General features: G+C 41.9%; 1 protein-coding gene across 6 annotated transcripts in view; it reads right to left on the bottom strand.

Annotated features, from left to right (window-relative positions):
• The window catches only part of NFX1 (nuclear transcription factor, X-box binding 1), a 253243-nt gene that overhangs the window by 139669 nt on the left and 100528 nt on the right, over nt 1–13046 (bottom strand). For all 6 annotated transcript variants that reach the window (XR_007355124.2, XR_012667101.1, XR_007355121.2 and 3 more), the window contains exon 10: nt 11877–11974. Coding sequence is in view for 3 of the 6 variants with exons in the window: in XM_048839501.2 (XP_048695458.1) it covers nt 11877–11974 (98 nt within the window). In the remaining 3 variants the exon portion in view is untranslated. The remainder of the gene's footprint in view (nt 1–11876; nt 11975–13046) is intronic.

Genomic DNA, 13046 nt, shown 5'->3' with positions numbered 1-13046 from the left:
GGCTGTTTGTGCTTGGCTAAAAGAGATCATCCTGGAGAATAGCCAAGCGGCGGGGGGGAGGGGTGAAGGGATCATCCCAGAGAATAGCCATGAGGTGGGGTGGGGGGAGGTGTGTGCTGCACATCCACCCAAAAGCAGCAACCCCTCCTTTGAAAAGTGAAACCCAACCCATTGCTTGCTATGGGAAAGGATGGCGCTGCAGTTTGAAACCATTCCCACGTGGTATACATAAGAAGCCAACCCCGCGTACCCTGTGCCTTACCATGTGTCACAGGGGTCCCTCCCCATGCTGAACTCTAGGGTACAGATGTGGGGACCCGCATGAAAGACCCCCTAAGCTTATTTTTACCAGCTTAGGTTAAAAACTTTCCCAAGGCACAAATTTCGCCTTGTCCTTGAACAGTATGCTACTACCACCGAGTGATTTAGACGAAGAACAGGGAAAGGACCACTTGGAGTTCCTATTTCCCCAAAATACCCCCCCCCAAGCCCTTACACCCCCTTTCCTGGGGAGGCTTGAGAATAAACAAGATGAGCACAGACCAGCCTTGGATTTTTAAGATCCAAAAAACCCAATCAGGTTCTTAAAAAATAGAACTTTATTATTAGAACAAAAAAAAGATAAAGAGAACAACTCTGTAAGATCAGAATGGAAGATAGTCTTACAGGCAGTCAGATTCAAATCATAGAGAATCCCTCTAGGCAAAACCTTAAGTTACAAAAAGGCACAAAAACAGGAATACGCATTTCCTCCAGCACAGCAAATTTCACAAGCCAAAACAAAGAAAACCTAATGCATTTTCTAGCTAGATTACTAACTAACTTTACAGGAGTTGGAAGGCTTGCATCCTTGATCTGTTCCCGGTTCCCAGCAAAGGTATCACACAGACAGACAAAAGCCGCCTCCCCCCCTCCCCCTTTATATTTATGACACCATGGCTGCCTGGAAACCGAATTCTGTTGCCCAGCCGTGTGTGATGTGTCACCATACTGGCAGGCTCTCAATATAAAAGGAAAAATGTGACCTTGTACCTAAAGCACATGTGCTGTCTACTGTGAATTGCTTGGTTCACTGTGAAAGAGTATCCCTTTTGTTCTCAGAAATGTACCATCTTAAATTTTACTCTCCCTTTTTATCTCCCCCCCACCCCCAGGCGCAAATGTTTCTATGCTCCCCCTATCATCTCCATCCCTGAGGTTATTGCAGATTAGAAAGCAAAAAAAATGCACATGCTCATGATGACATGTCTTCCAAGCTCATGCAGTCCCCCCGCACTGCTAAGGCACAGCTTAATGCATGGAGGCATTCAGTGTTAGAGGCCAGGAAAGCATTAAGAGAGCATGAAGAGCAGAGGCAGGAGCACGAAGAGCAGAGGCAGGAGGCGATGCTGAGACTAATGGGGGAGCAAACGGATATGATGAAGCATCTGGTGGAGCTTCGGGAAAGCCAACAGGAGCACAGACCCCCACTGCATCCATTGTATAACCGCGTGATCTCCTCCCTAAGTTCCATATCATCCTCAACCGGGCGCCCAAGAACGCAGTGGGGGGAGGCTCCAGGCACCCAGCCACTGCACTCCAGAGGATGGCCCAAGCAACAGAAGGCTGTCATTCAAACAGTTTGATTTGTAGCGTGGCTACAAAAAGCAATGTGGCCTTGTCCTTCCCTCCCACCCCACCCAGGCTACCTTGTCAGTTAACTCACTTTTTTATTTTATTAATAAAGAAAGAATGCATGGTTTCAAAACAATAGTTACTTTATTTCGAAAGGGGGAGGGACAGTGGTTTGGTTACAGGGAATTAAAATCAACTAAGGGGAGCGGGTTTGCATTAAGGAGAAACACACACAATGGTTGCACCCGTAGCCTGGCCAGTCATGAAACTGGTTTTCAAAGCCTCTCTGATGTGCAGTGCGCCTAGCTGTGCTCTTCTAATCACCCTGGTGTCTGGCTGCTCAAAATCGGATGCCAGGCGATTTGCCTCAACCTCCCACCCCGCCATAATCGTCTCCCCCTTACTCTCACAGATATGACGGAGCATACAGCAAGCAGCAATAACAATGGGAATGTTGCTTGTGCTGAGGTCTGACCTAGTTAGCAAACAGCACCAGCGAGTTTTTAAATGTCCAAAGGCACATTCTACCACCATTCTGCACTTGCTCAGCCTATAGTTGAATTGCTCCTTACTACTGTCCAGGTTGCCTGTGTAAGGCTTCATGAGTAGGCTGGGTCTCCAAGGATAACTATTAGCATTTCAACATCCCCAACAGTAATTTTCTGGTCTGGGAAGTAAGTTCCTTCTTGCAGCTGCTTGAACAGCCTGGAGTTCCTAAATATGCAAGCATCATGCACCTCTCCTGGCCATCCCATGTTGATGTTGGCGAAATGTCCCTTGTGATCCACCAGTGCTTGCAACACCATTGAGAAGTACCCCTTGTAGTTTATGTACTGGTTGGCAAGGTAGTCCGGTGCCAAGATAGGAATATGCGTTCCGTCTATCACCCCACCACAGTTAGGGAACCCCACTGCAGCAAAGCCATCCACCATGACTTGCACATTTCCCAGAGTCACTACCCTTGATAACAGAACGTCAATGATTGCACTGGCTACTTGGATCACAGCAGCCTGCACAGTGGACTTGCCCACTCCAAATTGATTTCTGACTGACCGGTAGCTGTCTGGCATTGCAAGCTTCCACAGGGCTATCGCCACTCACTTCTCAACTGTCAGGGCAGCTCTCATCTTGGTATTCCTGTGCTTCAGGGCGGGGAAAAGCAACTCACAGAGTTCAAGGAAAGTGGCCTTACACATGTGAAAGTTTCACAGCCACTGTGAATCATCCCATACCTGCAACACTACGCGGTCCCACAAGTCTGTGCTCGCTTCCCGGGCCCAGAATTGGCGTTCCACTGTATCAACCAGCCTTACTGCCACCATGGATGTCCCAATTGCCACAGCCCATCCTTTCACGAACTTCTGTGTCCATTTCCTCATCAAAATCGTCCATGTGCTGGTGTCTCTTAGCCCGGTTATGTATATACTCCAGGATAACACGTGAGGTGTTTACAATGCTCACAACAGCAGCAGTGCCGGTGAACTGAGTGGGCTCCTTGCTTGCCGTGGTATGGCATCTGCAGGAAAGCTGAGTTGCAGCAGAAGCGGTGCATGTCGACAACATGGAGAAATTTGCTATTGAGACTGAGCTCATTTACAAGAGCAGGAGAGTAGAGTTGCAGCGGAAGTGGTGGATGATGACGGTTAGCAGTTGCACCGTCTGCTAACAACAGCACCCAGGACACAACAGCGGTGACGGTGAGCTGAGCAGGCTCCATGCTTGCCGTGGTATGGTGTCTGCACAGAAAAAAGGCGCAAAACGATTGTCTGCCATTGCTTTCATGGAGGGAGGGGCGACTGACGACATGTACCCAAAACCACCTGCAACAATGTTTTTGATGAGTTTCATAAGGTATGGACATGTTGGACTGCCAGTAAAGGAGGTCCATATGAATTTAAAAGAGATAGGGGGAAGAAACATGGAATGGAATCTATAAGGTTGGGCAGAGACTATAGCCTTAGAAAATAATAAGAGTAAGAAATGTACACAACAGGCCACAAAATTGGCAGGGCAACTAACAGAAGAAGAAAAAAAAAAGAAGCAAGAGAAGCAACAGAGATCTGAAATGCTTCTGCTCTTCTAGCAGGGTGGCAAGCAGTTCAGAGACATTATACGTTACAGAAAGCACAGGAACAGAATAAAATGTTGGAAATAGCTGTAAAGAATCTTCAAAAAATAGAAGTGCCATCCCCGGTTATAAATATTGGTCAGCAATGGGTTTCGGGTACCTATATAGTGCCTGAAAAATGGAAACAGAAATGGAAAAAGGTGGCCTGAGAAAAATTAAAAGATGTAACATGGAGTGATTGGAATGGGTGCTGCAATGGGGCCTCTGGGAATGACCCAAACTGGCCACGGGCCCTTGCATTGTCTGATAAAAGCCAGGTTCCACTAAAAGCTAAACTGAGTCCTAGACTGGTGTTTGTCAGAACAGGAAAAGTGCACAGGAGGGAGAAGTAGCAAACAATACTTTCACTGGATTGGTAAATCAGATGAAGGAAAAAATGGAACAGTTCACAGAGCACATTAGGAAACTGGAGCTGCGACTTTATCATGGGGGAGTGGACAAAAAAGAATTTCTAAGTGAAATACTGAGAGTGAGCAGTTTAATACCTAAAATTGATGCATTAATACATAGAGTTGCCCCAAAACAGTTAACTGTAGCAGGCAAGGGCACTCTTGCAATCTATTTGGCATGAGGACAAAAGCAACAGACACTGGGGGAACAAATTCAGATATTGCAAGAGCAAGTAATGACCCCTACTCTCATCTCAGAGCCAGGATAAAAACCAGGGGTGCAGGTTCCCAACTGCTTTAACCCACGGAGCCTCAGCTCAGAGCTAATAATATAATCTTCTTTCTCAAATATTTTTACTTCAGTTAAGTTTTCCCTTATATCCTCTCTCAGTTTGCTAAACTCACTGCTGCTGCCTGTACTTTAAGATAATTTGATAGAGTTAATCTCTCTTGGCTCAGGTATCCCTCCCTTCCCCTGCACTCCCCGCCTCTTCTCACTTCTGCTTTCTCTCTCTGTTTTAAAAGTTAAAAGTTATAGTTATTCCAAAAACCACCATTGCTAAAAAAGACAAAAACAACTGAAAACAGAACAAAACAACAGAGAAAATTAGGTAAAAGTTTTACTTTAAATAAATCCAGTAAATTAATTATTTACACTCTTCAGGAATCAACAGCTGGAATTACTCCTAATTTTCTTGAAGATATGGTTGCCAAGCAACAGAAATGCAGACTGCTTCTAATTTTAACCACTGACTAATATTTGAAACATTTCCATATAGAAGAGTTTTTAAAGTAAAGTAATATAAAGAAATGGAAAATGCCTTAACTTATTAATCTAATACAACAAAGGGGGAAAATAACTTCATATGAATTTTTATCAATTCTTATTAAAAGTTTAAAATGAAACGGTAATAACTTGCTTATTTAGATCTTTAACTCTTTTACTCACCTGTTTATTTTCTATAATGCATTGCTTTAATACCTAAGGTTCTTAATGCCTTATCTTGTATAGTTATAAATATAATTCTGGTGCCATTCATTTTTAATTGTAATTTTGTCCTGTATATCTTGTATGTTGCTCTGTGCTGTGTGTCACGTGACCACTTTTTTCTTTTATTTTGTTACAACAAGAGTCACTTTTATACTTTTTTAAAATATAAATGGTACAACATTATTTTAATATTATGGTTGGGGTATAACCATCGTAACAGTATTAACCAATTAATTTTTTTTGCAAAAGCTCAAAAAGGCCTCAGTTATAAATATATGTACATATATTTCTGCCTCAACAAATAATGCAATTGCAAACAAAAAGAATTCTCTTTTAGTAATCACAAGGGGATTTTTTAGTCAAAGGAAAAAATGTAAAGGGAAACATCACCAGTAATTCAACAGTAATATTAACAAAATGTCAATTTCTTGTTTGGGTTTTTATAAACTTCTTTGCACCTTTATTAAGTATTAAAATATAGTTATAAGAATGTTATAGCAAAAATGGTAAAAAAGATATCAATATAAACTATGTCTGGTTATGTTCCAAAATGTTAAAGCTAACCAAATAATTTCAACACATTAACACCTTTTTTTCCCCAAATACATCTAAGTTTAATACTCTCAATGTGTTTTCATAGACCAGCATTTAAAATTCAGTTTGGTTTAATGTTTACACTCTTTCTTTAATGTTATGTTAAAGGGAAGTAGTGGTGGTTAAAGTTTGTGCTTCTAAACAGTTAGCAGAAGTGGAATTGGTATCACAAGCAAATTAACTCTAGAAAGCTTGGATAAAAATTCTGTTACTAACTCTTTTGCTAAAACAGAGTGCTCAGCAGTGGAGAGCAGTACTTCCTCTCACAGAAGATCGTGTACATCTATTTCAGCAGTTAAGCACTATATTTAGTATATAAAAAATTAATAATGCACACTAAGTTAATCTGTGTATTAAATCTGGGTTACTGAAAAAAAGAGGAATGTAAAAACTTTATTCTGTTAATCAACTTAAGCTGTTTATGGTTGCATCCCACTGACTGAAGACACCAGAAGACATCAGTACACAGTGAAGTAACCCCAGGCATCAAGAAAAGAAAAATGAAGTGCTTTATAAACAACAGACTAGCCAACTACACCTCAGTCTACTATATATGGACAATTAGGTAGGCAATCAGCTAAATACCACTAGCTGGACCAGGTCTAACTGTCATTTAAATTGTATATTATTAAGCAAAGTGAGTTCATGTGCCGGTGGTTTTAAATCTTTACCATTGAAATATGAATGAATTTAGCTACTGTGTAAACGCCATTGCTAAACTGTTTAACCAACACACAGGTAAAAATTAAACTAATGGCAGCCAACAACAAAGCAAGGAAACAACAAACCAGCAAAGAAGTTATTTGTATTGTTTATGGAAGTTACATAGTAACTACCATAACCAACTCATTAGGAAATATTTTCCTTTTTTAATCACCTAACCTCACTAGAAACAAACAGCTAGCTGGCATTGGTATTGCTGGTGTATAACAAAAACAGTAATGGGTTGGCAATATGTCAAATTATGCAAACAAATTCCCTGTTAGTAACAGTCAAAATTTGGGGTCAGTGACACTGCATCCTAAATGAAGCAGGTTATTCAAAACATTCTTGTTTGGTGTCTGGTTAACAATTAAATTCTGACACAGCAATATTTGGTAAATTGGTTACTGTCCATTCAGTAGGTTTATCTGGAAGACAGCATCTATAAGAAATAACTGGATCTACGTCAACTACTGGTGTATCAGAGGTATGCAACCAATGGAACACAGAAGCTAGCTGTTCCTGTTTCCTGCCTAGAGAAGCTGATCAGAGGATTATTCCTGGGGGAATTCTATGCCACTGCAAACATGCAGAATTTGTGTCTGATGCAGAATTTCCCCCCTACCCCCTCGAAAATACAGTCTGCTGAAAAAGTGCTGCAGTTCCACCTTTCGCCCACCAGAGGCCGCTGTGGCACCAGAACAGCCAGCTGACCAGCAGTAACAGCTAGCCGCTGCGTTCATCACAGCAGCCTGCCTGTGGAGCCAGGTTAGGAAGCAGAGTGGGGCCCACAGGGCTGCTGGGAGATCACAGACTGGGGTTCAGAAGGGCTAGTGGGGGGAGCGGGACAGACTGGATCACGGGCACAGGAGCTTGTGGGGTGACAGTATTGAATCAGGGGATGAATGGAGGGGCACAGGGAAACAGTGGGTGCAGGCCCACTCAGGGACAGGGACAGACGTGTCTGACTGAATGGAAGAGCCAGGGTCCGCATAGTTGGGCTTCCCAACTCCCTAGCAATCCCTCCAAAAAGAAAATGTTCCATACTTCTCCTATCCACACCCAACAACCCTCCTGGTTCACTCCCAGGCTCCTTCCTTCTCCCTCAGTTCCTCCATTACCTCTGACTTCCCCGAGCCTTTGTACTTCTTCTGAGGGGTGCAGGAAATAAGTTTCTTTTTTGTAGTTTAAATTAATTACTCAAAGTTCTGTATTAACATGCCTAGTAAGGAATCTATTTGTTAAACACACATTTCCTGAATCTTTTTTGTCTGTATTGTTACAGACATACTTGCTGACAAGTATTTTGAAATAAAATTACCAAAATATTGAAACTCGTGTGATTATATTATGTTATTTTGACAAATAAAATATGCAGAATTTTAAAATAGTGTCCACAGAAATTTTTAATTTTTTGGTGCTGAATTCCCTCAGGAATAGAGGGTGACAATCAGCAGTAAGGGTAACCTGTAACATGGATGTACAGTATTATGTAGTTAGTAACTAATTACAAAATATTTATATATAAAGGCCTCATTTGTGATGTGTCTACTCCAAACTTCTGTTTTACTTCTTATATACATAGCACTGTGGGACACCCTGAAATAATGCCTATCCCAGTATTCCAAAACACTCATCCTACTACTAATGATAATACAGATGGTAACTGTAATTGCCCTAATATGAGTGTGTTGCTATCTGCAGAACCAAAGTAAAAGGGCCAGACGACAACAGCAGATTAGAAAAGGATTGTGATGCTCAAATATGAGGCAGTGTCACATGTACACGTGGGGGGGGGGGGGGGCAGGGATACCTCAGTGGTTTGAGCATTGGCCTGCTAAACCCAGGGTTGTGAGTTCAATCCTTGAGGGGGCCATTTAGGGATATGGGGCAAAAACTGGTTGGATGATTTAATTGTGGATTGGTCCTGCTTTGAGCAGGATGATCTGCTGAGGTCCCTTCCAACCCTGATATTCTGTGATACTATACATATATTCCCATATATATAATATGGGTATGTGTGCCCAAATCTCAAACATAAAATTACATTCCTCAAAGTTCCTGAGCTAACATTCCCAGGCCCACCATAAGGGACTAAGACATAACTGGAACTTAAAATCTGTCCACCAGTCATACGAGGGAATGTGCAGACCAAGGAACAGATGGGGAATGAATGTGGAGAAGGTAAAATAAGGTGGCCCTATAACAGTGTTTAGCCCACTGGGACATCTTCAGTCCATGCATTATGCTTTTTCCGTGACAATGGTTAAAATATCCTCCCCATAAAAAGGCAAAAAGTGGGGGAATGTAGTAGAAAGAGAGAGCCTGAGACATGAGGCTTGGTATAAGGGCCTGGTGTAAGACCTAAGGCCCAAACAAAAGTCAAGCCCTGCCCTGTTATAAAGCAGATGCCGGCTTGCGGGTTCACCGTCCAATACATGAACTTGGCAAGAACAGGGCTGGCGTTGCAAAAACACAAGCACGCCTAGGAACTAAGTAGTCATGTAAGCACATTCTAGAAGGGTAGTGCCAGAAAACCCCAATACAAGGTTATGGTGTAAACACACTCCCTGAAGATGGTACAGGGACTTACTGACCCCTCTTAAAGATACGGTCAGGATCATAGGATGATGGATAGAGATGCTTTGATTAAACCAAGAAGTACAATGTAAAGGGTGGTAACTAACCACATCAGAGGGGCAACAGGTAATTTATTTGTATCAGTGTATAAAAGAGGGGTCACAGACAGGGTGTTATGTTTAGCCGAGGGGGAAATAGAAAGTCCCGCTGTTGAGAGAGCTGAATCCATTGTAATGGGCATACATGTGTTAACGTACCTGTAACCATTGAGCCAGGACTCTAGGACAGTGCTTCGTGGACAATAAACCTGGCCAAGTTCCTTCGCTACTGAATGGAGCCTGTGGTCTTCTTGGACTGGAGCCTGCTGGACAGGCTATCTGGCCAGAGCAAAAGCAGCACACAGCAAGAACACACACACACAGCCAATAACTGATGACACACATAAGGAGAGGTAACTCACCCTGTGCAGTTAAAAACTACTTTTTTGAGATGTGCCCCCCATAGGTACTCCACTTCAGAGGGTGGGTGGGTGTGTGTTTGCACGCGTCCGTGCGCACCCCATGCAACTTCAATTGGAAATTTTTATTAGCATCCACTTGGCCTGTGCATCTGTCCCATACATTCTTGTGCCCCACACAGATGTCTGTGCAGGCAAACCACCCTCAACTCCTTCTCTACCACAATCTTCCATAGAGGAAACTCTGAAGCAGAGGGGAAGGAGGGTAGGTAGTGATCATCAACAGGGGGACAGAGCTCGAAGAACCACAGTTACTGCAAAGGGTGAGTAAATGGAGGTTACTTACTGTACCTGGAGATTTTTCGAAGTGTGTGGTCCCTATCCGTTGTATTCCACAAGTGGGTACACGTGTGCCATGTGCCCGAGTCCAGAAATTCTTCAAAGCAGTGTCTCTTAACGCTCACATGCGCAACAGTTTCTCTCGTGCTCCTGACTGAGGGTATAAGAGGCAGTATGGATCAGTGCCTCTCCTGTTCCTCTTTTTACAGAATCCAAAGCAGAGGGGATGGAGGGCAGGTAGGGGAATACAGTTAGGGACCACACATCTTGAAGAACCTCCAGTTACAATAAGTACCCTCTATTTCTTCTTCGAGTGATTGTCCTTGTGTTTATTCCACACGTGGTTGACTAGCAGAGAGTGCAAGGAAGCTGGTATACAGTTGCAGCTTGAGTTAGAGCATAGTGTGTTATGAACATGTGGACAGACCTCCAAGTTGCTGCTCTGCAGCAGAACGTCCGATAAGGATGATGTGAAAGCAGCTTCTGCTCACATGGAGTGAGCTGTAATACCCCCAGGAGGGGGAAGTTTTGCTGTAGGTATTGTTATACATGTTTCCATAGGTTCAAAGGGCGGACTTGAGAGTGTTGTCTGGACATGGCCCTTGTCTCAGGCTCTTAAAATGCCATTTTCAGGACATGTGGTATTTCATGATAGACTTCAATCACATTGGTGATTTACCACTCTTACTTTTCAAGGACGGGATCTCGAGTTCTCTGAGGAGCTGCAAAAGCTAGAAGATGCTATGCTGGAACTCACAGCAGTAAGAGATAATCCTAGGCCTTTCACCCAAACATTTATCAGGAAAGCAAGTTTGCAGGGACCATATTGGACCTTGGCGGCAAAGTCACAGAAACATCAGATATACATGGTTTGAAGATACTACTGTGAACACATGAATGTCACATTCATTAAGGCTCCAACACTATCAAATTGCTTCAAAGATCGGGTTCCACACAATAATAATAAAACAATTGGCCTGTTACTGGCAATATACAAACTGACAATCTGCTGGATCACTGTACAAATGTATAGAGTGAGGAAGAAATGGAGACTGCTAAACAAATGACTCCCCCGTAAGCCTTGCGGGAGCCCTAGGCATAACTAACAGTGTGAGCCAAAGGCTGTGAACCAGCATATGCCAGGCCTTGGCAGAATGGCAACACACCAGGTATTAGAAAGCACATTCCTGACCTGAGAGGATGATACAGAAATGCCCAGAGTTCTCAAGTAACTGCAGAAACACATTTCTAGGAAATGCTACACTCATGGACCCACAGACCCCTCATAAGGTAAGGAGGGAAGGACAGGAAAATGGATGAAGACGTTTTGTTCCAACTGACAGGTACAAGGTACAGGATTATAATGAAAAGCATATGGAATGTAATATGTAACTTGTCTGTATCAATATATGAAAAGAGAAGTCATGCAGGGCATCTTTGTACTAGTTTAGGAGATAGCATCCTGTTCTGTTGATTGAACTAGTACCTTGTAAGGGGTATACATGTTTAATTCCATGACTGAGCGCCTATGTGGCACTAGGACTGTACTTTGTTGACAGCAAACCTGGTTGAGTGTCTTTGCCACCAAACTGAGCATGTGGTCTTTCTTTAGGAATAAGACCGAGGTCTAATGAATCAATATGCTGCATTTTGTTCTAGTGCAGCTAAAATCAGAGCTCCAAGAGCAGCAGCCCTAGCAGCATTAATATGGTAGCACTAGCAACGTTCCACAGCACAAACACCACTCTCCAAAATTCCACATCAAATCACCATGCACATGACATACTTCTAACTTCTAATGCTTTTGGTGGAAGTAACATTAACTGAATTGTAGTAGTTTTGTGGGAGAAGATGGATTTTCCACAGCTAAATTAATGAATAAAATCATGTACATATAAACTGAAAAGCACACTCCTGAACTTGATGAAACATATAAGTAAATGACCCGCATGTTGAGCTAGCTATTTCCTACTGGTTCTACAAATCTAGCAGTACTACTTGCTACTACAGTGTATAGCGCCTCCTTCCCCCAGATAATTTTTAAGAGAGCTTGTTACTAGAGATTAGTGTTTAAAGTTTTACCTTTGTTTTGAAGGCACACCTACAGTAAATATTTGATGTACGAGAGCATGGTCCACATTCTCCTTCATGGCAAAGATTTTCACATATATGAATGAAATCTATCAAAAATGAAAATGTAAAAATGATTTGTAAATTAAACCTTTTAATTTAACATATTGGTACTTTATATATATGTCATATGAACATCAGTGGTCACACCGCGGCTTCTGCATGAGTTCGGAGCTGCAGGCACAAGACACTGCCTTCAAATCATCCTCCCTTAATATTTCTCATGGACGTGTTACAGATTTTATGTTAAAAAAATAAAAGAATTAGGTGCATTATAAGATTTGCAACTTAAAGTTGTGTATTGCTTTGAAATATTTTTAAAAAAAGCTAAAATTGTGCTTGTTCATTTTAGTAAATCTATGGCCTGTAGAGTTTCAGTTCCACAATTTTTATACTAGTAGTATTAAAAATAGACACTTTGCTAAACACTTTTCATATAAATATATAGAATCAAACTTGTGATTTAATGTGGTGTGATTTAACAAGATGAACAATTGAGGAGCACTATGTTAAAAACCATTTTAAACACAAGATTTCCCTATTGGTATAATCTGATTTTTTTTTTTTTAAACAGAGAAAAATTAAACTAATTCATTTTTCACTATGTATACTGACCTTCTGTAGGTTATTTAGCTTGGAAAAGGAAAACAAAAATTAGCCATTTCCCATCATATCTGTGGTTCTTCATAATGATCGCCTGCATGGATCCAAACTGTATGAAAGACATAGTGCTCGTGTGCATGAACTTGGCGCTCTTTAGAGAGATGCATCTACTGGAGAAAAAAGTTTGCCCAGCTCTAAAGAGCAAGTTGCTTCATGTGAAGAATACTGAACAGACACAAAAATGTATCTGAGTTTATCTGAAAATTTCCTCTCTCCAGATAATAAGGTCCATAGACCCATTACAGTGGGACCCCAGCCTAATTTGCAGTTTGAAGACTAAACCAGACCTGTCAGTCACTGGAAGGAAATGATCCCACCCCAAAATAGCTTGCCAGTTTGAAATAAAATCCACAGCAAAAGATAACCAAACGGTCAGAAGACTAATATGGAATTCATTTCAAGAATAACTATTTATGCACCTCATAGCTTAAGCAAAAACTTCAAAATTTCTCAGCTGAA

This window comes from Caretta caretta, chromosome 2, assembly GCF_965140235.1.
Source record: "Caretta caretta isolate rCarCar2 chromosome 2, rCarCar1.hap1, whole genome shotgun sequence".
Taxonomy (NCBI): domain Eukaryota; kingdom Metazoa; phylum Chordata; order Testudines; family Cheloniidae; genus Caretta; species Caretta caretta.
Note: the sequence above shows the minus strand (reverse complement) of the source record. Positions and strands in the feature narration are given on the sequence as shown.